The sequence below is a fragment of the Antennarius striatus genome, chromosome 24 (genome assembly GCF_040054535.1).
Source record: "Antennarius striatus isolate MH-2024 chromosome 24, ASM4005453v1, whole genome shotgun sequence".
NCBI lineage: Eukaryota > Metazoa > Chordata > Actinopteri > Lophiiformes > Antennariidae > Antennarius > Antennarius striatus.
In genome coordinates, this window is record NC_090799.1 from 1,513,149 (window position 1) to 1,540,339 (window position 27,191).

At 42.1% G+C, this 27,191-nt stretch overlaps 1 protein-coding gene across 1 annotated transcript; it reads left to right on the plus strand.

Annotated features, from left to right (window-relative positions):
- The first annotated feature begins 4,053 nt into the window (after positions 1-4,053).
- cckbra (cholecystokinin B receptor a) lies at positions 4,054-24,254 on the plus strand. The gene is made up of 5 exons (XM_068309607.1): positions 4,054-4,596; positions 12,875-13,123; positions 18,120-18,381; positions 21,607-21,734; positions 23,632-24,254. Exons 1-5 carry the CDS (start codon positions 4,455-4,457, stop codon positions 24,192-24,194), a joined length of 1,344 nt encoding a protein of 447 aa, XP_068165708.1. The 5' UTR covers positions 4,054-4,454; the 3' UTR covers positions 24,195-24,254.
- Positions 24,255-27,191: the final 2,937 nt, after the last annotated feature.

Below are 27,191 nucleotides of genomic sequence, written 5' to 3' on the forward strand. Positions count from 1 at the left end.
ATCAGAAAATTCCAAAAGTGCACTTAAATGCATCCCTTAAGATAAAAAAAATGGCGTCATAAAGTTTTTCCTGCTCTTGGACAAATTTGGAAGAACAGTTGACGCTGTTTCTGCTTTGATGAACATCTTTCATGTCTTCCCAGCAGATGTCAGTAAACCACTTGAGTGCAGCTCAAACCTCCAGCTCACGATCATCAGAAGAAAACACGACATGTTCACCCTGGAAAGACACAAGGACTGACACGGAAAGGAATCAGCTGACGCTCAGCGATCGGTGTGTGTGTAGGTGTTCTGTTGTCGCCTGGCCTGTCATTACCGTCGCGTCCGGCTGTGGAGATCTCTGGATCCTCCATTGTTCGCATGTCCACGAGGCCTCGACACAACAGGCAGTTGTTTTCACACTATTCACGAGGCGATCATAAGATGTAGAGACAATAGTCGTCTTTGCTTTGGGTTTGTGTGCAAAAAAAAACCCAGGATGTGTGAGAGGCGACGGAATCAAAGCAAACATTCTGTAGGTTTATAATGACGGATGAATGGACGATGCTTTCAGGTCAGAGAGGCAGACAACCAGCCGACGGTATCAGTAATTCATGTAATAGCAAGGATGAAGCAGGAAAGCATGCAGTTTGTTGTTCTTATTTTAAGCCTCAGATGCTCTTTGTGGGACAGCCATTCATCGAGAGTTCTCTTCAGCACTGGATTCATTTTAGGTGCATTAAGCTGGAAGCTGCGTCAACATCTGGACGCTGAGCTGAGGGTTATTGGCAGCTTTTTGCTGATTTATTCCTGAGGGTAATATCACGGTTCAGGGACTTTTGTTGTACCGACGTAAGAGAATGTGTTTTTTTCTTTTCCTCACATCCATTCTTCTGAATGTGTCTCATTTTGGTCTTTTTTTTTTTCTCTCCATTTGATTTCCAGATATGGGAGAGTTTTCTTTCCTAAATAGTCTGGACGTGACATCTTTCCAAAAAGTGAGATGATTAATCCCACATGTCAGCCTGCTGAATGCAATGTGAAATTAGGAGATGCTAGCTGGTAGCATAAAGAGTTTACCTATTTTAGAACACTTCTGCAGAGGGAGGGTAGCTGCACCCCCTCCAGTCTTGATGGTATCAATCTTTTAAATTCCCCCCCCTAGCTTGTACCATTCATACATAACTGAGTGTGAGGAAATGCTTCATTAAGACTGGCAGTCAGGGAATCAGAATCTGGCTCTAGGTGAAATTACTTAAACACTAAAGTAAAAAAAGAAAATTCGAGTTTTAGATTTGCTGCATTGCATGTTTTTGCCTTTGGAAAGAGGCGGGGCGAGGTTTCCCCCCACTCCATATGCTAATCACATCACAGGATTAGGAGCCTGGGGAGACACATGAACTGGTGTGACATGAACTAATTCGTCAGAGGAGTGGAACTGAAGATCTATTTTGCAGGATAGTCTCTGAAATCTCTGAAGGACCCTACAAATGTGAGGGTACTACAGGTTTTAACAGCTGACAGTTAGGCCTACTTGAACTGGAGCCCTTCATTTGATCTACTGTCGTTTTGATTTGACTTTGTCTATTTTTAACTCAAACCTTTCAACCAAACACAATGAAAGAATTCAAATTAATCAACACGGATGTTTTGGACTGACTTCAAATTGACTGTAACAAGTGGTATTCTTATTATAATCATTAGTATGATATAATATATGATATATATGATAAAATACTTCCAATTTTGTATTTCCTGTAGTTTGTCTTCCAATTTTAATATAATTTCTTTCATTTTTTTAAACCAGATTCCTTCTAATCTCTTAAAAAACCCTTTTTATGTAACTCCATGACAGATGAATCAATCGGATTTGTGTGGTTTCAATACAAACAGTACATTTGGAGTCACAAATCTGCTTTGTCAGCAAACAATAAAACTGGGAATTAACGTCAGATTTAATTTAATCCACATGTATTTGGAAGATTAGGGCTCCAAGGATGGATCCATGTGAAACCCCGGGTCTGAAAATCTATAAGTAATATATCCTCTCCTTTAAGTCTGTTTGGTGAGAAATAACTGATTTATTGATTATTAGACATTTTTCCTGAACAACCAATGAGGATATTAGAACTGAAACATTTTCCTTGATGATACTCAGAAATACATGATCTGTACAGGAAACTTGTGTCAGCTGACAATTCAGTCAACCCTACTTAATGTATATGAACATGACGCCCCAAGCTATACTGGAATAATTGCTGTATTCTAAATTCTATTGACTCCAGTCGTCCTGTACTTATGAATTCTTAAATTGGGAGGAGAAACTCTGTTATTCACACCTTTGGAGCTTCGCTTGAGCCTTTGCTTCAGTACATTCTTAAATAGTCATTTCAGTTGTGCGAACACAAAAGCCTGAGGAGCATCAGGAGTCAAAAGAGTTCTCCATCTCCTCTGACACGCCGGGTATGACCTGCAAGAAGCTCTCTCTCCATCTCGATAGTCGAAATCAATACAGAACGGCTGCCAAGCGCTCAACATCGGGGGTATGAGAGGAAGTGAAGGGCGATTTTCTTCTCGGGCCTTTAATAATAAGGATTTATCTCGAAAAACATGGAAGAAATACAAGCACATGTTGTCCAAGATGGAGCAAGACAAACACACCTCCCACACAAAAGCAGGAGCAACAACGGCAGCGACAAAGACTGACAGCAAACCACGGAACAAATCACACGCTAATAGTGAGACCCCCACCCCTCCCAAGGGTGAGAACTGACTCCCTCGCCTCCCCCGTAGCCTCCAGACACTCAAAGCATCAGCATCACCTCTCATTTGTGAAATGTGCACCAAAACATCATGAGCATAACAAGACCCTTTAACCTCATTGCTGAGGGGAGGCCAGGAAACTATTTTTTCCATTTAGGATGTAAACAAGGCGGCAGCTTTCACACACAAGTACTCAGAAATACAGGATGTGCAGAATCTGCTGCTCTGCCAGAAACATTTAGTAACCATGGCACCATCCTCAGCTGAAATCATCAGGCAATTTGGGAAGCAGCGGCCCAAAACTGTGGCTCTTTATCGAACTAATAACTCCTGCTGACCCCCCCAGTGAGGCCCGGAGCAGAGGAATCCACCAGTTTCACCAGCAGAGGTTCCAGGTATAGCATTAGTGTCTCCAGTCTGAGGTAAATATTAGACCAATCCAGCGCTGGCTTTGTGGGTTTAGCACCAAAATATGTACGTAACCCCAGTTACCTAATGCTGCTTGTCAAAAGCAAGTGTATTCACCTTCATATCTTCCATTTGGATTCATCTGTGCTGACATAAAACAACTACAGCAAACTGTTTTCTTTTTTCTTTTGGATCCATCTTCTTGACTTTTATATATTCCTACTTTACCTGAAAACTTTCACTCAAGGAACAAAACATTTGGTTGATTTGTTCTTCCTTTGTATTCAACATGAGCTACTCCTGATTCCATTCCATTCTGTATAGGCGATGACAGTGAAAGCCTTTCTATTCTATTCTATTTAGTGCTCCTCTTTGAAATGTTTAAAAAAAAAAGTATTAAATTAGAATGCAGAAGAATACATATTTGCAGTAGCTTCATGTCTTGAGTTTGGTTTTGTCTCTATTTACACATGCAGGGTGTGACTTTTCCATCATGTTCATGATGTTAAACAGTCAAATTGAACTAAAACAACTCAATTTCTAACCCAAAATCGTCACTGCATCTAAACGCAACAGCAGTTTGACCCTCAAAATGTCAGGATTAACTCATTAACGATGAGGCCACAGAGTTAGTATCAGAAATAAATAAACATTTTGAACAGTTTCATCCTTATTTAAATGTAATTTTAGTGACTTTTACCTGAACCCTATAAATTAAAACATTCTGGGTCCAAATTCAAATGGACTGATGGAAAATGGACCCCACCTTTCAAAAAAAACATGCATCTAAATTCATCCATGATTGTTTTCCATTAACATTTAATTGATTGAGGTGCAAAAATATGATTGTACTTTTTTTTTTAGTGGCGACATGCAGGTATTTTCTGGATTCGGAGAGGAGAACTGGCGTCACGGACGCGCAGTGCGCGCACGGCGACAGTCGTGAGCTGAATGAAAAGAGTGAGTGAGCGCATGTGTGAAAGAGAGAGAGAGGGAGAGAGAGGGAGTGAGAGAGAGAAAGAGAGAGAGAAAGAGAGAGAGGGAGCTCCTCTCCTGCTTCTCCAGCACAGCTTCATTCCTCCACAGTCAGATTTCGTTTCCATGCGCGCTGCGCCTTCAGCGTCAATTAATCCATCCGTGCGCCTTTTTCCCACCAGAACCCATGTTTTAAAGTCACTCAACTCCAGTCTGGGATTCCTCCAAGTTTCTTAACGCCTCTTCTCCGGCTGTTATGAAGAAAAAGGCGACGGAGGCAAGTTGATTCTCCAGTGCGAAGCAGGTGTAATACTCGTTATCCGGAGAGGATGGCTCTGCAGGCGGACAACATGAGCGCGTTGGAGGTGTCGCCGGGCTGCATGGAGCAGAACCTCAGCATGGAAGTTACAGACTATAACATCAGCTGCACGAACGGCTCCTCCGTCCCCAAAGCTGCCTCTAGAGTCAAAGGTAACGTCTCCTTCTCCTTCTCCTCCTTCTCCTCCACAGCATGGAGCCTGTGGTTGATCATCCCTGGTTGTCAAATTGAGTTCATGCCAAGCCAATCTGATGGTGTTCAGATCCCCCTAAAAAGTATTTTTTTTTATTTATTTGCACATTAGCTTCTAATGATCAGTGATAAAAAATGCTTAAAAATCAAATTTTCATCTTCCAGTGTGTTTTTTTGTGTGGTTAAATCTATCATTTCCAATCTGAAGACCTTCCCTCTCCTTCCATCACCCAGCAGTCCAATCTCCTGCTGCTTCTTCTGTCACTCCGTAATGCAGCAAAACCTAAGTGCAGTGATGTTGTGAGTCCAAGCTGTGTTAATTCTGAATGTTTATTTTCATTGAGGAGATTAAACTCCGAGCTGGTGGAGATAAGCCCCCCCCCAGCCCCCAGCCCCCAGATAGGAGGCTCCTGTCAGAACACCAACAGAAAAATCAGGGCCGATCGGTGTCTGAATGTGGGAGGAAGAGTTGCTTTTTAACCCCCCCTCCCCTCCCTCCTGCTGCAGCAATGAGAAAATTTAAAGTCTCCCCCACTAAATAATTCACAGTCGTTCCTTTTTCTGTGCTGCATCGCCGTTATTGACCTTATACTTGCTGGAACATCAGCATCAGTGGGGTGTTTGAACAAGAACGTCCTCTGAGGTGATGCCGGTCTCTTTTATTTAGAGGACCTGTTCCCTCTGGGGCCACACCGGAGCCATTCAGCCTGATTATGCAGTTGAATCGTTGCTCCTCAGGAAATTAAAGCCCCGCCACACCGTCCATTTGTGGGATTAACCCCCGGTGCCTTCATTCAGATGGAGATCTTGTCGGTCACTTTTAAAGGATGACTAAAAATACCTTTTTTAGTGTGTGTGCTTTAACTCAAAGACTGTCGCTTATACTTGTCTTCATGCAAACTGGCTGCAAGTACCGACGTTTATCCATGTTGGTCAGTCAGTTGAGTGGTTTATTAAATATTACAAAAAAAGTCAACTGGGAATTAAATGTTGAGCGAAGCTGCTGTTTTTCTTTACCTTATTTTACAAATTGAAGAACATTAATGGAGCAAGGCTTTTATATTTGGCTTTAGAAATAATTCCAAGACAATAAAAAGGAGAAAAATTGTACTTTTTGAATGTGCATGACAGAAATAAATGCCTTCGTGTTTGAGGGATGAATAGAAAGCGTGGAATCGTTGGGTAACACATCTGTTACAGAGACGAACCGAGTCAGCTCATCTATTGATCTCTTCATAAAGATAAATGGGTGGAGGTGCTTCAACCATCACCTATAGTCACACAACTCTTATCTCCAACTATCTTGTGACTGCCGATCGGGTTTCAAACACTTCCTGTTCTCTATAGGCGCCTCTGACTCTCCTGGACCCCCCTGTGTGAACACTTTGGCCCTGCTTGTTGTTACTACGGAGGTTTTCAAACTGAGGCGTGTCTCTTTAGGGAATTGTGGGAAAGTTAAAGTCGACAGGAGCATGCAGGTGTTGTGGAAACAGGAAATTAGTCGACCCATGTTTCACCATTAAGGGCTGCGGCGGGCGACTGTGACACTCGACTCACGGAAGCAATCAAGGTGATTAAAACCTGGAATTTCAGCAATTTCTATCAGTAATCACTCTCGCTTTCATAACTCAGACAATTACAAACCCAGACATGTCTTGCATTTCCCAAAGCCATCATCGCCGAGCATGAATATCATTATAATCATGCATAAATCATGGATGTGAATCCAACAAGTTTCCGTCCACATTCACGGGTTGCAAACAGAAGCAGCTTAATTGCTAATTCAAGTTGCAGAAATTGCTGGAATGTGGAATTCACCACGTCCGTCGGGATCCGTGTGTTGATGCTGTAATTTCGGAGACGTTTTTTTTCCCTACCACCTCTCGTCTGCAGTGTTTGGTTCAGGGAGCATAGGAGCAGCTGTAAAACTCCCACAGCACAAAATTTAAAAAACGGCACCTGACGTGCGTCACGTGGTGACCGCCGGAGAGATGTTGGGATCAGACGGGGTCCCTCTGATGTGGAACAACATCTGTAGCTGCACCTCGGCTCCACCGGCTGATTCAGAGCGACACTTTTGCTGAGCACACCTCGTCCTTTTGAATACACGTGAGAGAAGTTCTCGTGAAGGCGATCTCAGGAGCGTCAGGAGGACGCAATCCTACATGTGCAAGTGTGCATTCAAAAAAAAGAAAATCAATGACATATGGGAGCCTTTATGTGCTTTAAGAACGTCGGGTCACTCCGTTTAATACCGTACATAAAAGACGTGCATCCCGTCTGATGGGATGCACGCCCTTCATCCATGCAACAGCTTGTAATGAAGCTGCACCCCCAGCTTCATTAACAGGGCTTCAGCTTTAGACTCAATTTCACTCTCGGTTAATCCTTAGTCTTATGACAAAGCAGAAGCAGCTCTGCTTTATGGGACACAACAATTAACAAAGACTCTGAAATATGAGCTGTGAGTTTTTCTTTTAAATGTTTTTTTTTTAAAAAGCGTCTACAGGCATCAGGATGTCGTTTGCGTTGCTTTGTTGCCCCTCTGGTAACACTGGGGCTTGACTGCTGGCTTTGTTTGCTTGGTGATTTATGGGATGCCCCTCAGGTGGATGGTGGATGTTTAATTCAATAAGGAAATCCATGCAGTTTCCCAACCAGGGGTGGAGGTGCAGGACCGAGAGACACATGCAAATGAGGAGAATTCAATCAATTTCTAACAAGTTAGCATCGGTGAAGTCACTGCTTTATTAACTGTATGGGTTCAGGTCAATATTTTGGATCTTCTTAGATTGACAGGTGGATGTCTCAGCATTAGAATGAGGCAGCAGAAACGAAACAGAAGTTAATTCATAAGAAATACAAGACGGAGGAAATTTCAAGGAATATATATAAAAAGAGACATTTTTGGAAACGTATTTTCTGTCTTCAACAGAATGCATTAAGAACACAGACACTCTGCCGTGCAGTGGTTTAGTTGCCATAACGCTTGTCGCTCCCAGGTGGGAGTCATGTGCAGAAAGTGAGAACATTAAAAAAAACAAACACACATCTGGGTTTTGTTGAAACTAATAAAGAAATAACGATCAGTTCAAATGTTCAACTCCCAATCAAAACTCCATTCATCTCCATGCAACGCGTCACCCGTCTCCGTATCCCACACCACTGTCGACTGACCGCTAATCTTAAAATAGATGAGAGCCAACACCTCCAGTAAGACTGGCATCAAGTTGATGGTACCCCCCCTGCACAGCGTCTTCAACTTTCCCCCTTCTATTGTGGCTCATCTGACTCGTGTTTGTCTCTTTTGGAACTTAAAATGTTCCCTTTAGGGTTTCCTAAAGTACAGCATGTTCATTAACGTGTTAATGAGAGCAGATGCACATGTTAGATGAGTATTTGCTTACATGCTGAGCTTGTTTGTACAAAATTTTCAAGTTAATGCAGAATCAATATTATTTCCTCCCTCCCCCCCCCTCTCCCCCGGATGGCACGGTGGAAAACTAAGTGGGTTTCATTGTGCTGATGCAGCAGTAAGTCGCCTCAATGCTGTGATAAATGTAATAAAGACACTGCAACACGGAGCACTTTGGTGTGTGTGTGTGTGTGTGTGTGTGTGGGGGGGGGGGGTCGTTTAGCATCACTTTGTTAAGAGATAAACATGTCAGATAAACAGATAAACACGTCCAAAAGTCATGTGATCATTTATAACTCCGTAAAAGTATTAAAAAAAACTGGGATTTTGCTGTTTTTTTTTCTCTTTAAGATAATTCAAAGCGGTTCACATTCCTGGCCTGTGATTGGACACAACTTGAAGAGGCCAGAATCCCAATCTTTTGATTGGATCCGCTAGATGTAATCTGGCATCGGAAGCAATCTTCCGCTCTGACGAAGTCTTCATATCACCAATATTTGAGGTAGTTTATCCTCAATTTGCATTGTTTACTAGTTAATGTTTAAATGGAATAACCAAGAGGCCCTTGTGATTGGAAATGAAAAATTCATCCATTTCATAGCGTGCTGCGGTCCAATTGGAACGCAGCCCAATGTTTTCCTGCGCCGTGCAGCAAATGAACACCAGAAGGCAAATTACAGCGAGGGCCACGGACAAGTTCCTTAATAAGTAAAGTCACAGAGATGGATTTGTTTTTATTCACTGAAAATCATCAGATCGGATTGTTCCACCACTGTTTGGGAGGAAAAGAGAGAAACAACATCTAGTAACTTCATCATGGGCTTTAAATGGACCGGCGTCTTCCATTAGACCGTTTATCTGCTGCTGAGACGCTTTAAGAGGCCGCGGAAAAGTCTCTAAAGAAAGATGTAACTTATAAATGTAACTAAATGTAACCCAATGTAACGTAAGATAAATGTAACAAATCCCTAATGTTAATTAATTCAGAATTTATTACTTATTCAGGTTACAAACATTACAAACATGTTTGTTTGTTTCTCTGTTGTAACATGAATCCTTTTAATCTGTCAGAAAAATAACATCAAACACAAGTTCGGATGTTAACTTTGTTCAAAAACTTTTTGTGGCAGAGTTAAAATGGCCTACTGCATTTTGGGAAATGTAGTTTTTGGTCAAAGCACGTTTTTGACCTATTCACTTTTAGACACTGACCTTTTATGATCTGGTGGGCCACATAAAACGATGTGGAGGGCCACATGTGGCCCCCGGGCCTTGAGTTTCACACATGTGGCTTAAAGTGATTCTCATGTGAGCATCCTTCACCTCACTAACATGTAGCCTTTCGTTTGTGGTCATTCGTTGTCTGTAAATTGCACACGATAGATCTTAAATACAGTGTGTGAACGTCCATTAATTAAAGAATAAAACCTATACAGTAAATATTTCAGCAGTCAGACATTCACCGCTTGGTTTTCTGGCTTCCTCCCACCAAATAAAACCTTTAAACATGACCCGGTGACTCTAAATCGCCTGCAGGTGTTGTTTTTAACGTCTTTCTCGCCTTTTCTCGGCGGCCGGTTCAGGGCGTGTCCCGCCTCCCGCCTCAAAGCATTCTGGGACCCAGTGAAGGATAATTGGATGGACAGGACCAAAACAAGCAATTTGAAGCAGTCACCTCCGGCTCTGGTGGGGTTTTTTTATGGTCGTGTCTCACAAGCGTTCAATACATGGAAAAGAGATTAACACCTGAGAGTTATTGCAGCTCCGCTTCAGACGTTCCAGAGCGACGGCCTGGCTTCAGGTTTTTAAATGGAATTAGATGCCGACTCGCACACGTGTAGGTCGCATATCTGCTGCTTCAGAGGTTCATTTCAGATCAACTCGCTCTTCACTTTTAATCAGGAGCGGCGTCAGGTTTTGGGTGGAGTTTGACAAGATGTAAGGATTTGATTAAAATGATAATTCAGAAGCGCGGCAAAGCGCTTCAAGTCTCAGAACATCACCTCTAAGATTCTCTGCTTATTATTGATGATCTTCTGAGGATATTCATGTATCAGGAAATCCAAATGTCATTTAATATAAGCACTAAAACCACAGAGGATCCCAGAAAACAAAGGCGTCAAAATGTTCTGCTCTCCCTAGGAAGCCTTGAAAGAAAGGAAGAGATAGAGGTGTAATGATGCTTGTAGGGAAAACATAATTACAGTTTGCTTCCCAGCATGTCTGCGTATAAATAGAGGTTAAATACGCAGATGTAACCCGAAAAGAGATAGTGCTCCCTCAGTCTTAAATATCTGTCTGCATGTGAGCGTCGTCCCAGAGGCGAGCTGTTTTCTGTCGGTCTGAACGCAGCTGTCACGCTCCAGGGAGTCCGACTAAAGCGAATCGTCCTGCAGCCGTTGGGCTCAGGGGAGACGCCGCCTCTCAATGAACAGATAATTCAATTTTCACTTGGCTGAATGACAAAAAAAAAAAAAAAAACCTTAACAGAAGCTGCTGAGCCGCTCAGAACGCTGAAAAGTTAAAGCGTTAAAAAAAAAAAAGCTGATGCATCTCCCATCACTTTGTGTCATCCAGGGGTTGGGGTGGGGTGGGTGCTGCTTAAATTAACTCAAGCGTGGTGTCGGTCCTCGGATGATGAAATTGCTCCAGGATCCGTCGCAGGATTTTTTTCTTATCAAAAGAATAATTCTTTCTTTTTCTTTCTTTTTTTTTTTTTTTTGCACGTTATTACAGCCGAGCCTCTCAGGTGGAGGAGATGATTATCAGCACGTCTGCAGCGTCCCGACTTCGCCTATTTTTTTTATCTTTTTCCGTCCAGTTTCCATCCAATTTCAGGAGACATGCTAAAGTTCAACTTATTTTGTTTATTTTTAATATCGCTGAGGTCAGACCTGGATGGGAGGCGTCCATCCCTTCACTTTATCTTTTTATTTTACCAGGAGGTGGGAGATGTCGGCGCCGTTTACAACGTCTGGCCTTGAGGTGTATCAGGCTTGAAATATTGATTGAAGATCCTCATCTCCCATTGGTCGAGCAGATGTGATGTTTTCACGCCATCACTGGGATGTGCAACCAGCACACATTTTATTTATACAGTTACATCATTAATTATTATGATGATGATGATGATGATGTCACAGATGTTCATCGCTTCATCGCTGGGAGAGTAAAGAAAATCAAACTGTTTTTTATTGTCTAAACAGCAGATGCTTTTTTAATATTTCACACAAACTGTTGGCGTTAAAGCTAAAAATGGAAAGCCAACACTTTCAAATGGCGAGCGGAGTATTTGTTTTTCTCCCACATTTATGTTTTTTTTAAAAAAAAAAAAGCACATTAATCAACACTTTTAATGTCCCCAGCTGGTTGACTTCCAACTTTATTTTGGCGGGGTGTCGTGAAAGCAATGAAGGGTAAACTTTTAAATTTTATTACTGGCAACAAAATCAGCGTGTTGGTATAAAAATGGCAGCGAGTGATGGGAAGCAGCCCAAAACAGAACACGATGGAGCACATTTACATCTAAATCGTGGATGTAATACTTCACCCATTTTACTAAAACTCATTAAAGATGCATATAAATATGCATATATACATATATACATATATAACTGCATATTAACCCCACTGATATTGAACCTCATGAGCTTTAATTACCCGTCTGCGTCAGAAGGAGTTCAACGTGTCGCCTGTGCTGCAGACCTTTTGACACGTCGCCATCTTTAATCAGTCCAGACCCGGTCCTGTGAGCTCCCATCACCTCCTCACACTCACTCACACACACACACACACACACACACACACACACACACACACATTCGCTGTGACGGGCCGAGTGAGGCGTGCGTCCCAAAACCCCTCCGGCTGATTCTCAGCTGCACAGGAAGAATGAAAAACTATCAACTCCTTTCATTCCGAGTTTGTCAGGAGTTTTGCACATGAAATATCTTATTTCTACGCAGGGGCTGCTTTGGAAACTTAAAGCTCTGGTTATTAATAATATAAAGAAACATTTATATATAGATCACGTCCTCTAGTTTACAAAAATAACAATTTCAGCAACTTTTCCAGGTGTTTTATCTTCTTCCAGCTTTGTCCTCTTAGATTAATCCCTAACAGGTTCTTTATTGTCATTTTTATTCTACTTTCAGGAATCCCCAATTCATATTTCAGCAATTGACGGATATTTGAGTAGAAGAAAAATTGAAAGCAAACATCGAAACTAACCGCAGGGAAAATTGTTAACAATGTGAAGAATAACAACTTTAATTTTTGTCCAGTTTTTCCAGTTTGACTTCTATTTTTTTTCCAGGTATCATGAAGCCATCTTTCATATTTTCCTAGTGGTGTTATTTTATTCAAATAACTCATAAAGCAAGCAGGAAAATATTGACACTCTTTAAACACATGATTGCAGACTCTGGTCTCGGTTTGCTTATTTCCCAGGTGTCGTCTCTTCATGTGTTGATTTAATTTATTTTCTTACCCACATGTTTGCCTGAATAACAAGAAAATGGGTAGAACATATAATCAAGGTTTTGTTGCATTAACCAGGTGATTTCTGGTGATTTTTTTTAATTCCTCTTCCTCTTTTTTTGCTGATTGTCTCATCATGAACACAATAAAATGTCTCCACATTAAGAGGTTTTGATGGAATAAGTGAATATTTCTATTTTAGAAGACAGACTGCTTCCATCCATTCAAAAGGGGCTCATTAATTCAGCGCTGCTTAATTTGCCTTCCCATCATGTGTTTCCTTTCTTTTAATTGATCGTCTGAACAGCTTTATTAATGACGTTCCTTCTCTTCCTCTCTGACAGAGATGGACTCGTTCCGGATCTTTCTCTACATACTCATCTTCCTGCTCAGCTTCTTCGGGAACCTGCTGATCATCGTGGTCCTGATGCTGAACAAACGCATGCGGACCGTCACCAACTGCTTCCTGCTGTCGCTGGCGGTCAGCGACCTCATGATGGCTGTCTTCTGCATGCCTTTCACGCTCATCCCCAACATCCTGGAGGACTTCATCTTCGGAGGCGCCATGTGCAAGGCCGTTTCCTACTTCATGGGTGATGATGAATTCTCTTATTTTAAATTGCGTTTGAATGGGATGGAGTCTTCATTCATCTCTCCACCAGGCAAGATGAATCATGGAGGGGCCTTGGTGACCTTCTCCAATTTGAAGCAGCATCTGTGAGAACAGGCTTTACCGGATCTCCTTTACAATTAGTGGAATCTCTAAGGAAAGGTGGTGGTGGGGGGGGTTTAGCTGCGTCAGAGTTTAAATATAAATTTTTCATCATTACTTCGTCTTAAGATCGCAATTTCCTTCCTGGTAAGGGCTGCTGAGTGGGTTTAACCTCCCGTGAGCGGTGATTCACTTCACCGCTCACGGGAGCAGGAGGCCCGACTGGATTATGACGAGGATTATTCTCCAAGACCATCATTCAATTCAGCCACATAATAAACGCTGCGTAATACATGCATTTTAAAAGTTGCGTTAATCAGTAGAAGAATTAAAAATGCGATCACAGGTTGAATTGTTGGATTTCTTTACCAATTGCAAATTAGCTGGGAGTTTATTTTACAGCGGGCGATAAGATGTCACCGGCGTTAGACTAATTACTGCGCTCGAGGCTTAAAGCCATTAAAATTAATTCATTTTACTGCTAAATTGTGTCGTTTTAGTGTAATTGTGTGAGCAGGCCTTTACGGTTACTTGTGTATTTTCTTTAGTTTTTGCAGCTTTTCTCCACTTGATTCGATTTTTGCGGCGACATTTTTCACCCGTTTATTGGAATCTCTTGGATCAATGGACGCTTTAAGGGAGATTCATACAGTTTAAACCTGCGGTAAGGACGTGCGTCCATTTGGTTGGTGTTTTTTCTGAAGGATTATGAGAAAACTACATGACATATTGAAGGACGTTGCACGACCCCGACTTTCTTTTCCACCGTAAAATCCCCCAAAAACGTCAGAATCAATGTCAGTAAAACTTTGGGAAGAGTTAGGTTATAAGTTCAACCAAATAAAAAAAGACATTACCACCTGTCTAGGAGCTTCATTCAATATGAATGGATGTATTGTGTCACTCATGATGCAACATTTCACCAGCATCTCTGGATGTTGCTCATTTTAAGTTTCCTGACTTCTCCAAAGTTAACAGTTTCATTTTCTGCATCAGCTCACCATCTGGCAGGTCCATATATCAACCAGAGTGCTGACTATTTTTCTGTACCTTTCACGCCTACTGCTAGTGTCGTATTTTTCTTCTGAAGTGTTTCTAGTCGGCGTTTGGACTTCTAAATGCCAGGCGTCCACGTCTGGCCGGGATGGAATTAGAGAAAATGTTGTGCTGCCGATAGAAGGAGGACAGAATCCGTTTGTGTTTGTACACATGCGAGTTATTTGGCCGTTATAAATCATATACATGTACATCGATTATAGCGGCATGTATAAACTCACATAAATCAAATCTCCCTCCTGAGAGCGAAGCCTTTTATCAGGTAAAACCGATCGATACAGAGGATCATTGCTCCCGTCTCCTCCCATCGATTCGACGGCGAACCTGCACAGTGAACTCATCTATCCTCTGCAAACTCATCTGTTAACACAAACCCATTAGATATATATAATAAACCATCCATCTGCCTGTAGCTGCATGGGAATCAGAGCCTCTTCTGCCGCTTGGCCTGCAGGGACGAGATCAATGTTCTAATATTCTGGGTTTGAGCGTTTGTGCAGCTTTCGATGACATTTTATGCATCTATGTATTATGCATTATATAATGCAATTACCAAGCAACACACACACACACACACACACACACACGCTTAGAAGAGGCTGAAAACACAATGCATTCATCCTGTTTGTTAAGTTTTAAACGCCTTCAGCGCTTCGTTAGGGGAAAAATCTGGCTGAACATTGGAAGAATCAGTCGAGGAAGGTAAATCTCCTCTCCTTGGTCGTGTGTGTGTGTGTGTGTGGGGGGGGGGGGGTACACTGAGAGACCCTCGACTTCACAGATTCCCTTAAAATCCAGTTATCAGGCAGCAGACTGTGAACGAAAGCCGACCTGAGGTTTAACGAACAAGAAGACGGATTAGAGCTGCTTCTTTTTATCCTTTAGAGGAGATTTAATACGGGCTGTAAATGTGAGCATTCGGTTTGGTCAGCTGAGTGTTTATTAGCTCGGCTGCTCAAATATTAGCCTCTCAATACTGCCAAGTGTCAGGGAGTGAATGTTTGATCAGATCTGAGGACTCGACACCAAATGCAGAAAGCGAGGCGTTTCATTTTAACACCAGACGTCACTTTTTAATTTATCCTCCCATTAAACGGCAAACTGCTTTTAAATGCAAGTCGTTTGCATTCATGCAAATGTAGCGTATCATTCCACATAATGATGCCAGCATTTATTTATTTTTAATTTTTTTTTTGTCATCACAAATTAATAGACTGTTCTAATTTGCATTGCCGTTCTTAATGCACTGCTGCTTAAACCACAGGCCGTGGAAAAGTATGATCGATACTCAGTCGCTGCATATTTAAAATGTGACGTACTTTATGGAGTCCAGCAGCCGTGTTGTTCCCAGAGCAGCGTTGGCTTCCAACAGCCAATGCTAAAACAAATAGTCAGGTGGATAAAGGTTGACGCTCCGGGACAAGAAACCGATCCCTTAGACAAGCAGCTGTTAGCGTCACCGATCCAAATGAACTAAAATATCACCATTATACATCACCTGGAAGCGAACTTCCTGTCTGAGTTGATGTTTACAGCCTACACGGCTATCAGTCATGAGAAACGTGGGGTTTGAAAACATCACCAGGAATCTATTTCACCTTCAGCTTGTAACAGGGGGGTCTTCATGTACCAACACCCCTGAAAAATTGAAAATAAATATACGTTCAGCTGAATATAATGAGCCAAGGCTACTTAACGGCTGGTTGGCTTCATAAATGAGGCGACGTAGCCTCGACTCCTGGTGCGGTTTTCATGCAGGCTGGTGTTGGAGATGAATGCGTCGCTCCTTCATTCCTGCTTCTAAAGGTCTGCTGCTGATGTTCCTGCAGCTCTTCGCTTCAATCCCACGTTTTTCCGCAGATTTAACGTTGGAAAAGTGTAGCGTGTTAATTAGAGAGCTTTTGGAGATTCTGCTTCTGCAGCTTCACATGAAGAACTTAAGAAGGCGCTGCATAAATAATGCTTCTTATATATCATTGTGCTCTTTTTTTTTTTTTGTACTTTTCGTCCTCCCTGCCAGGCGGGAGAGAGAGGAGAGAATTTTCTTTTTCCTCGTTTCCACGGTAAACCAGCGCTGGGCTCGGTCGCCTTCAAGCATCAACACATCAAACCCCCTGTGTGTGATTTGCACTCTCCCTGCCTGTGCTTAGAGAGATGTGTGGGTGTCAGAGACTTATTGTGCAAGACTCTTTACACGGCATACTCACACTGTTCAGATACTGAATGTGCCGCCCCGCTACTTCATGTCATCGTTGTTTGAAAGAACGCCGGCGATCAGGGTTGTCGTTGAAGGTTAACTCCTGGGTTCTACATCTTCTGAGAACTTTCATCGCTTTTGGTCTCGATTCATCTGCAACACGAGTATTTTTTTTAAGGGGAGATGCAATCAGAAAATATTATATTGGAGTGCATTATTTATCAGCCCGAGAAGATGCAGACAGATATCCTGATTAGATTGGAGAAGTTTGTGATGAAGTCATCATTTTCTGGCAACTTTTGAACTTGCGAGGAGCATCTTTTTTTGTGATGTTTTTTTCCCCCCTTTTATGAAAGCTTTATGAAACTTGCTTCTCTGACAGCAGAAAAAAATCGGAGTGAGAAAAAAATTTTTTTTAGCATCCTGTCTGATTTAATGTCAGCGTAGCAGCAATCAAAGAAATTACCCATCTTGCAAACAACTGAAATGCTTTTAATAATGCACGGCGGATTCTCTGTCTGCAAACGGAGCATAAAAGGCCTTCAGATGTCTTTTTTTCTGAAAATGATGTTCTTATTTGTGGAGTCTCCCGACGTGTCAGCTCCTTTCTTTTTGTTAGTGCAGGACGGAGATAAAGCCGTTCGCTCGCAGGCTCCACATCAAGTCCCAGTATTGAATATTCACTTCTTCCCCCTTGCAGGTTACAATCCAGACATTTGTAAGCTTGTAGAATTCTCTATGTGACAACGCATTAGCAGACAATCGCAATACAAAGGAACAAATCATTGGTTTGCTGGAGAAACCTTTACCGAAGGCCGATCCCAGAGAGAATCAATTGTTTTCCAGGCACGGAGCCGTCCCATTGTCAAACACGATCCCTGTAGATTGATTTGCTCCATGCTCATTGGAGAATACACAATCACTTCCTGCTTTGAATGATCATGACGGTGCCGGTACAGGATGTGTTCTCTCGCCGTGAAGGAAGGGACGACGGACGGGGATTAAGACGTGACGGCAGACTGCAGATCGAGGTTGTTCCTTCTCAGTGTTCTGAATTTATTCTTTTGGGGGGGGGGGGGGGGGCGTTAACTTTGTAGCTGCTGAGAGACTCTCTGAGCTTCCTTTCAGAACAGACGATGCACTGACGCAGCTTATCTATATTCATGCATGCAAATAAAAACTGACCTTGGAGTGTTTCTGAAGGAATTGTACCTGCTTTATCCCTATAGGATAACATCCTGTCACAGAGGAGGTACCTGAAGGAATTATTTATATCCCTTTATTGTTCCTCTGTTTGATCACCCCTGGTTTAGCAGCAACTATACTTTTAATTATGAATCTAACATGAAGTGGTTACACCGTCCGCAAGAAAAGGAATGAAAAAAGAGGAATCCTTGGAGATTTTTTTTGATTAAGATATGATCAATATTTTCAAACTCTCATTGCCAATTCCCACTCGTCTCAGCTGTGAAAATCCCTCTGATCCCCATCTGCCCAGAAACAGAAACACCAAGTGATTTACTGGTGAACATAATTGAGCAATTAGCAGGTAAACTAGTCAGATCCTTTATTATTTTGAGTACAGCCACTATAGTATGTGACCTTTGCCTCTCATTCCCTGCAGGGATCTCCGTCAGCATCTCCACCTTCAGCCTGGTGGCCATCGCAATCGAGCGTTACAGCGCCATCTGCAACCCGCTGAAATCCCGCTCGTGGCAGACGCGATCCCACGCCTACCGCGTCATCGCCGCCACCTGGGCGTTGGCGTTGCTGATCATGGTGCCCTATCCGATATTCAGTCACCTCAGGTCTTTCCCCAAGAGCAACGGAACCGTCGCCCACATGTGTCGCCTGTTTTGGCCCAGTCCTCAAGCCGAGCAGACCTGGTGAGTACCTGCATCTGATCAGGGATTGGCTCGTTCGTCAGGAAAATATAGTATATATTACTGGGTATATGCACTATTTAATCATTGAAGAGTGCATATTCAATGATTATGCACTATTCTATGTTATAAAGATAACGACCAGGATTTATATTCTAGGCCAGTGGGCACCAACTTCGGCCCTCGGGCCGGATGCGGCCCACCTCTGCTTTTGGCACGGCCCCCTGAACAGTACCAAAAAAACACCCTGGTTATTATCTATTTCATTAATAGTCTTTATATATATATATATATATATATATATATATATATATATTGCCAAGACCCCTGCTCGTGGCAATCAAAGGTGTACAAATGTACAATTATCTCAGTATTAATAGGCGACACATGGATGTACTTTATCTTATAATTAGCAATAAGATAAAGAAATTGAAATGCAATTTGGGTTTATTCCGTCTACTTCTGACAAACGGCTGCAGGTGTCTGAGAAACGAGTGACATCACTGAGTGACCAGATAGCTCCTGTTGAGGCGTAATTAGAAAATAAATGGATGGTTTCTGGCAGAGCAGCTGAGCAGAAAGCTGACATCATTAGTTTAAGATACTTAAGATCATATTTCTGTCCTGGGTATCGATACCGAGAGGAACATTTATCTGTCACCATGAATTTACGTTTCCCTGCTCCCGACTGGACTGAAAAGACGGCGGCGCTTCGGCAAAGTGTCAGGAGAGAACAGATCGCCGCCTCCACAGGAAAGTCGTCCATCCATCAGCGTGATCTCTGAGGACCGATAAAAAGCTGCTTTGTATTTAAAGGAATCCCATTTTGGATGCACACCAAAGGGTAATATAGGAGTATGTAACACTGACGACTCAGGTACTTCATAGATCTGTCCATAAACAACTTTGGGTCCTGCAAGTTGGCACAATTAAAATGAAGGAAACGCTGAATATTGCCAAGTCTTGTACCTCTTTTTTCTCTTCTTGACATCCTTTTGTGGTTGAACACTCTGAAGATTTCCCTTTTTCTTTGACTGTCTATCAAACTGTAAAAGCTGCTCTGGAAAAAGACAAGGCAGTGGGAGACCCGTTAATTAGTCTGCTCCCGGAGGAGTGGGAGGAGAAGGAAGAAAGTGTGGGCTCAGATGTCAAAAGTCCAGATGTGTCACAGAGTATGAGGCCTTTTCAAGTTTTAATTTACAATTTCATCTTCCCTCCGCCTTTGAGTATCTTATAAATCTCACCAAAGTTCAGGTTTAAAACACCTTCCCCTGACTGGATCTGCATGAAAATGGCAGCTTATTGCAAACGTGATCATTCCTGCACGAGACAAACTTTACCGGGTTTACGATCGATTGCTGCATCTTTCAATCTTTTCTGTGCAGATAAATCAGAATGCAGATATTTTATTTTGCTTTTTGACCAATAAATACCTTCACCAAGCTTTACATCTGTTATTTTATGACTGTCTTTTAACTCACAATAATAACTTTTCCTGCAGGGAGTGGTTCACAAAATGTCCCAGGGTGTCAACCAGCACTTACACTCTGTGCACAAACATCAACATTCAACATGTGTGTTTGTGTTCACATGTGTGACAAATGAACAGAAGCATTCAGGTGGTATTTTAGTGAAAAGAGGACGCCATATATGAATATTTATGTTTTTTTGCATCCTTACATCCATGCGGTTTCCCTCCCTTTGAGATTTTTTTTCTTTCTATTTTCAGTGAGTTCATATTCACTTCCTGCAGCTTTTGTCTGACTGATTTTTCCCGACTTATCAAACCGCCGCTGATGAGAAGGTTTTATCTGAAGCCTATTTTCAATGAGCGGCTGAAAGAGAAGGGCTGTGCCGAGTTCAGAGGGTTCCCCAGGAAGACATTAGAATATCAGAGAATGAATGAAACGCAGCTCTCTCCTCGCTGACTGATACTTTCATGTTCTGACTGATGTGCTCTGCAGACATCGCTGGTTGAGATGGAGCTACCGATTGGTAGATTTACCATCAAAGTGAGATCCGTGCACTTCCTTCATCTGATTCATTCAGGGGTCCCTTATTCTAATTCTGGCTTAAAATGCTTTACCTCCTTTATCATCCCTTCAGTTCCGTTCATTTCGCATTACGATTTTATTCCTTTGATTCATTGATCTCTCCGATAAGCTTAAGTAGCCTCTAATGAAACCCCTTTACTGCATTTCACTGCATGTTCAAAGTCTCATAGAGAGAAATATGCAGAAATGACACAGATGGCGAGAGAAGCTGGAGGCCTTTGGGTTTTGTTTGCAGCTTGACAAAATCCCCGGGTTTTGTTGGGTTTCTCGCCCTTTTCTCAATTCGCTGCTTTTATCCTTTTTGGTGTGTCATCAATCCAGGAACTCTAGAGAGTCGTGATCGTTACTCTCTGTCTGAGGAAGACAGAATGTTTCTGATGAGAAAACAGCCAGCAGCAGTCGAAAAATCTCTCACAGTGTTCACAGCGTTTAACTTTCAGACATTTGCGCAAACTAAAGTTACGTGTCTTGTTCTGTAAACTGTCAACAGAAACAGTTTCTTCAAACTGCATCATGTTCAAATGTCAGACCAGCAGCAGCCAACTGGTAGTTAAAAGTTTGGGTTTGTGCTTCTAACTGGTCAGATATGGATCAAATGGTGAAGATAAGAAGATTTTAAAATGGTTTTTAAATGTTTTTATTTGTTTATTTTTATTTTCCCCTCTGTTGTTCCTTTTCCACACTTCTTCCAAAGTCCAGTATAAGTAGAAAAGGATTTGGCAGCTCATCTGTCAAAATCAGAGACGATTGGATCCAAAGGGGAGGATGTTGAAACTTTTCTAGAAAATACCAGATTTAAACTCTTATTAATCTCCAGACAACCCTCAAATGTAGCCCATTAAAGTGTGACTGAGGCCTTACAGTGCATTTGAGGTGACACGGGGAGCTACAAGTAGTGCAAGAAAGAAATACAAAGATATTTGAATGCAGTGTGAATAAGAAGGAAGTTATTCCAAGTAAAATAAGTCATCTTGTTGATATATGCAAAAAAACGGCCTGCAAAATGGGGATAAAGGTTGTGCCAGGACGCGCTGCAGCGGAGTTTGATAGACAATGCGGGGCAAACAAAGACTGTCGAGATGGGCCAAGCGTCTGCAGGGCATCCAGCACGACGCACGAGGAAAGAAAGTTTAAAGATTTCCATTCTGGCTGTCTTTTTTATTTATTTTTTTAGGTACGTGCTGCTGCTGTTCATCCTGTTCTTCGTACCTGGAGTGATGATGATCGTTGCCTACGGTCTGATCTCCAGAGAGCTCTACCGGGGCATGCAGTTTGAGGTGAACCAGAGCAAAGAGACCACCGGTGAGACCAGTCGTAAAGTCTGCAAAACTGTTCACTGTGGTAGAGTTTTACAAGCTGTATAAAACCTGCATGTAACTGCAGTGAAATAAAATACATTAGAAAGAAAGGAAATTTAAGCACATCCCTGACTGAATGCATTTCTATAATGGAAATATAAACACAGACTAACCGCTATTCTCAGGTCAGACAGGCAAACAAACAAAAGCGTTTTGTTAATCTTATTACAAACAGAGGCAAACCACCATTCTCAAGTCAGACGGGCAAACAAATAAGGCATAACGCATTTTTTTAGGTTAATAGCTTCAGCAGAGACTGACATATTTTGACGCATCTTACATCTTCTGCACCTGTTACATCCAAAAATACCCTTCGCTAAGACTTGCGCCACTTGTTTTCACGCCTGTGTGGACCGTTTCCACGGCCTTATAGCTACAAATATGGTTGTTTTCAGCTGAATTCTAGCTGCTGTTGGAGCTGTGTTGCATCAGAAGTACTCGTTTCCATGGAGTCCAGTCTCGTATGTGGATCATCAAGGTTGCAACGACCCGAAATAGCTTTTAATAGTGACTGTTAGTCTACGCATAGGGATGTACGCGCAACGCTTTTGGTTTTGCGTGGTTTTTTCACACAATTTCTCTCCACCTTTGAGCATAATTTCTTAAAACCATCCCTTCACCAGACGGGTGTGGCATATTTAGATGCAGATTAAACAACTTTTATTACTTTTACCGGGGTTGGTCCCCGTCTAAGAAGTCTTATCTTGACACCACATGATTGGTGGTGATTGAGTTGGGAGAGTCAGGCTGCAGTGAGGACAATAAGCATCAAATCAGGTTGTAAAGCATCAATTGCTTTAGCCGTGTGATTGGCTGGTCTCAGGTCATCATATCAGTGATGCTGCCAGACATGGAGGTCCCGGGTTGGAGCGGTTTCAGGTGGTCTGCAGCTGTCAGGTCGCTCAGATTTACTGGAGTTCGAGGCATACGGGACATTAAAATTGGGACGTCTCATTGTTTCGTTGTAAAACTACAGTTTTAAATGTGGCCAGCCCAAGGCACACCTTTTGCAAATAATCGGGTTGTTTAATCATCTTAGTATACAACACCTGTCTGGCAGATGGTTTATCTTAGCAAAGGAGAAGTGCTCCCTTTAATGTAGCTTTTAAAAAAATTGTCATTAAAATCTGGTTGTGCATAAAAAGTCTCATGTTTTATAATCAGCTTGTAAAAGAAAATGTGAGAAAACTTATGCTTTTGTTCATTTTAGTTTTACTTCCTTCTGTTGCTTCTTATTGAGCACTGAAGCAGGTTTGTCCTGCTGCAGCAACCAGTTCCTCCAGGAAGATGAACATGCAGGGAGGATGACCTGTATTTTATTTTATTTTTTAATGCAAAACATAGATGGAACGACAATAATGGGTGAAATGTGCAAATCAGTTTTGGAGATATACAGATAAACAGTCAGGTTGTGCAGGATGCATGACGACAACAGCAACATCGCAGCTTCCTAGAGGGACTGAACGCCACCTGTTCATCCACTGGAGACGCATAAATAATTACAATCATGGGGGTTAAATCCACTCTTTTCAATGTCAATTATATCTGACACCTGCACAGAACAATTCAGTTGTTTTGTAAAGTTGGGGAACAAAGTTTCACTGCAGCTCAGCGAGGAAACACCATTTATGTCACAGAGGGAAGTTTGTCCTAAATGTTTGTTTGGAAGATGCAATGTCTCTGACGCCTCATTACTTGCACAAAATGACTGGATATACAATGACATCCATTAAAAGGGCATTATGTAGGGATCCTAAATGCCTCATATGAACAGGAGGATTAATAAATGCCTGTTTTTAGTTTTTTTGACACGACAAAAACTCGTTTCTGTTCCTCCACAGGCCAGAAGAACGGCGTGGGAAGGCCCATCCTGGGATCAAACGACGACGACGACGGATGCTACATCCAAACCAAAACCTCCCCCGGCGTGGAGCTCCCCACCCTCTCCGGCGGCGCCGCCCAGGCTAAAACGGAGCGCGCCCGCAGCAACACCTCGGAGGCCAAGCTGCAGGCGAAGAAGAGAGTCATCCGCATGCTGATGGTGATCGTGGCGCTCTTCTTCATCTGCTGGATGCCTCTCTACTCCGCCAACACCTGGAAGGCCTTCGACCTGAAGTCGGCCTCTAGAGCCCTGACGGGAGCCCCCATCTCCTTCATCCACCTGCTGTCCTACACCTCTGCCTGCGTCAACCCCATCATCTACTGCTTCATGAACACACGCTTCCGTAAAGCCCTGATTTCCACGTTCGCCTGCTGCTTCCGCAACCGATTCTGTCGCAAGTGGTGCGGGAACGCCAGGAAGGACCCGGGAGAAGACGGAATGACCACATCCATGGCTCCGTCCATGGTCACCTCCATGTCAAAGTTCAGTTACACCACCGTCAGCACCACCGGCAACTGCTGAGCCCCCAGAATCCGTCACCATCTGTTTTTTTCCAGCCGCGTGTTTTTTCATTCTATCTTAACAAGCCATGAATCACGCACTGAGTAATATTCCCCCGCCGTCATTTACGAGGCCCTTTTCAAAAGGTCTCTTTTCTAATCTTGCGCGCATGGTTGCAGAATGTGAATAACATGGGGGGTAAAAACGCCATTTCATTTTGGTGACATTCGTTTTCTGGCTGTATAATTGGCGGCGTGGGCTTTGTTGCATCTGGAGGAGAACATCATCAAGTGCCTGATTTTTGTGCTGCTTCCGTCCGTCACCATCGTCTGCTCGCCGGTCCGGACATTCATCCGGAGTGACAAACGAAATTGAAAATATAATTTTTGCAAAGACTGCATTTGTGTTCTTCCCGTACCAAAAGGTTAATTTTGTTTTTGACCGAGACGTACCGTCGAGCACGGAGGACCCATTAGCATCAGTAATGAATCAGTGTGGATGTCGGCTCCGTCCGTTCATCTTCATCCATTCGGGGGGAATTTATTCTCCTGCATAAATCGGAGTTCCTAAATTTGAAAATATAATCCTACTCAGTCCAGACAGGCTTCTTTTTTATTTTTTTTAAGCTCTTATTTATGTTTCATCGCTTCGTATTGTTAAGAAAAAAACCCCACCATATCGAATTCATTTGCTTGTTTCTGTCAGCTTCATAGCAATAACACAGTGTTAACGTTTCATTATGTCGCACTGTGATTTAGGAAGAGGGGGGCACGTTTATGTAAACCTCTTTAAAAAATACGTCTTCATTTAGCCTTACCCTCCTGGTCGACAAAAACAGGAGATCAAAACAAGGACATTTCTTTCCATCCTAGAATAAATGGATCCTAGAATAAAAATCCTAGAATAAAAATCATCTTAAATCTCCTGTCGCCCCCCCCCCCCACGCCCCCGACTCGAAGAAGCAGAAGAAGAGCAGATGGACTTGTTTCTAAAAATGGTATGGAAGGTTTTTGAGTCGTCTTTTCCTTTTTTTTTAATTTTTTTTTTTTTACTTTGAGCATCACAAAGACAGGGTTTCTAGGCTTAGACTAACGAGGAGTTTTCTCAGGGAGCCCCCCCCACCCCAACCCCCACCCCCACTGCAGTGTGGATTTCATGGCTTTGCATTTGGAAAGCTGAAGATGAACAGTTCCAGTGAAGCTCCACATCTTAGTTCTTCCCCTTCAAAAAAAAGCTTGATTTATAATGGTAATAATCAAAAACTTGATTAAATTTGGGACGTTTTTCGAGAGAACGAATCTCGAAGCGCCCGATAATAATTAAGACCAATTAAAAAAATTGAAAAAAGAAACACGACAGAGTAATTCTACATTATGATCACACTTTAATTTGATTTTTACTCGATTGATTCCAATCTAATTGCTGTAATCTAACTTTAAACTTTAAGTTAAATAATCTACCTGGAATGTTCCGGCAGCTCCGTGTTTTTACTTCAATCTTCATAATAAGGTGGTGCTGTCAGACGTTTGGAAGCCCGTCTGTCGCTTTTAAGCTTCAGGACACCTTCGGTTTTTGCAAGAGAGTTAAAACATTTAAATCATTTTAGTTTTGTGAGATTAATCATTCAGGGTTTTATCATCTAAACGTCAAACTATTCCTTTTAAAGGAATATTTTGCCTCTATTTTTTAATCTTTCCATTTTAAATTCTGGTCTATAAATAATCATGTTTGACTTACAGTCTTCACACAAGCAACAGCACTTAATTTTCTTACATTTGCATCATTTTTTTAGAAGTATTTCTCATATGGACACATTCAGTCCACCGACAGCTTTGCATGTAATAAACTATTTCATAGGAGCCTATATTAGCCAATACAAAAGGCTTTTATGTATTTATTTATTTACTTTATTTAAATATGTAGGACTTTATTTATACGCCTGTTTCGGCTCGACCATGTTTAGGCGGTGATGTTAGGGTCGGAATTAATAATGAGGGTCTTTTATTATTAAGGAGTTAAAGATGAAAAGATGTGACTTTGGTTTAAAAATGACAAATCCCCCATAGAAATTATTAATGGATTCGTTCATGAATTCAGTCAATTATGCCAAAATATGGAGATGATATTGTTGCAGTGAATAATTTAACACCCTGTTAAGATATGAAGTTTTAATAATGCAGCACATAAATGTCTGGCTTTGTGTAGGACCCTGTGATGTAATCCCTTCGTCCTACATGTAGTGTGTGTTGACAGCTTCATCATGTCATATCATTTTCAAGTTTGGTCCTCTTTTTCATGTCCCCCCCCCCCACCACCCACCCACACCCCCATCGCTGAACGGACCCACATCCCTGCCACCACCCACCCTCCTTCCCATGTTTCATCATCTCTCGCTGCAGAGGCGTACGAATACATGAATGACAATAGAATGTGGGTGACAGCTGAGATTTAGGGGTGGAAATGAGTTCGGCTTTCAGACTGACAATCGGTGCATAAAAATCCTCGACGGAGTTTCACTTTGGAACACTTAATCTACCGGACTCTGGTCTGTGAGCTTTGGAAATGAAGGCAGGGGATGATTTCCATGATTTCCATATCTTTGTGGGCACTCGGCTCAGTGGAGTCAGGATTTATTTCATCTTCCAGCTTCATTAAATCCGTATTTATTCAAAGCTTTTGTTAACGTGACTAAATTGTTTAATGTACAGAAAAAGAGTTAAGTATTTAAATTAGAATAGCTTTTAAGGAATAATGAAGAATAATGAGGATATTTCTCTTCATCTGGAACTGGTATTTTTGTTTTAATCCACACGGATTAACAGCTACATTACAAAAATTTCAGTTTCTCACTTTGTGCATTTGTTTTGCTATTTTGCTCCAGCGAGTTTAGACGCCTGACGTAAAAAAAGAAGTGAATCACGGCTGAGGCGTGAGACCAGGCACGCGGGGGTTTCCGTCTTATCTACCTCCCTCAAAGAGGAATCCCATTGGGCGCTCCAGGCAGGATGAAACAGGAAA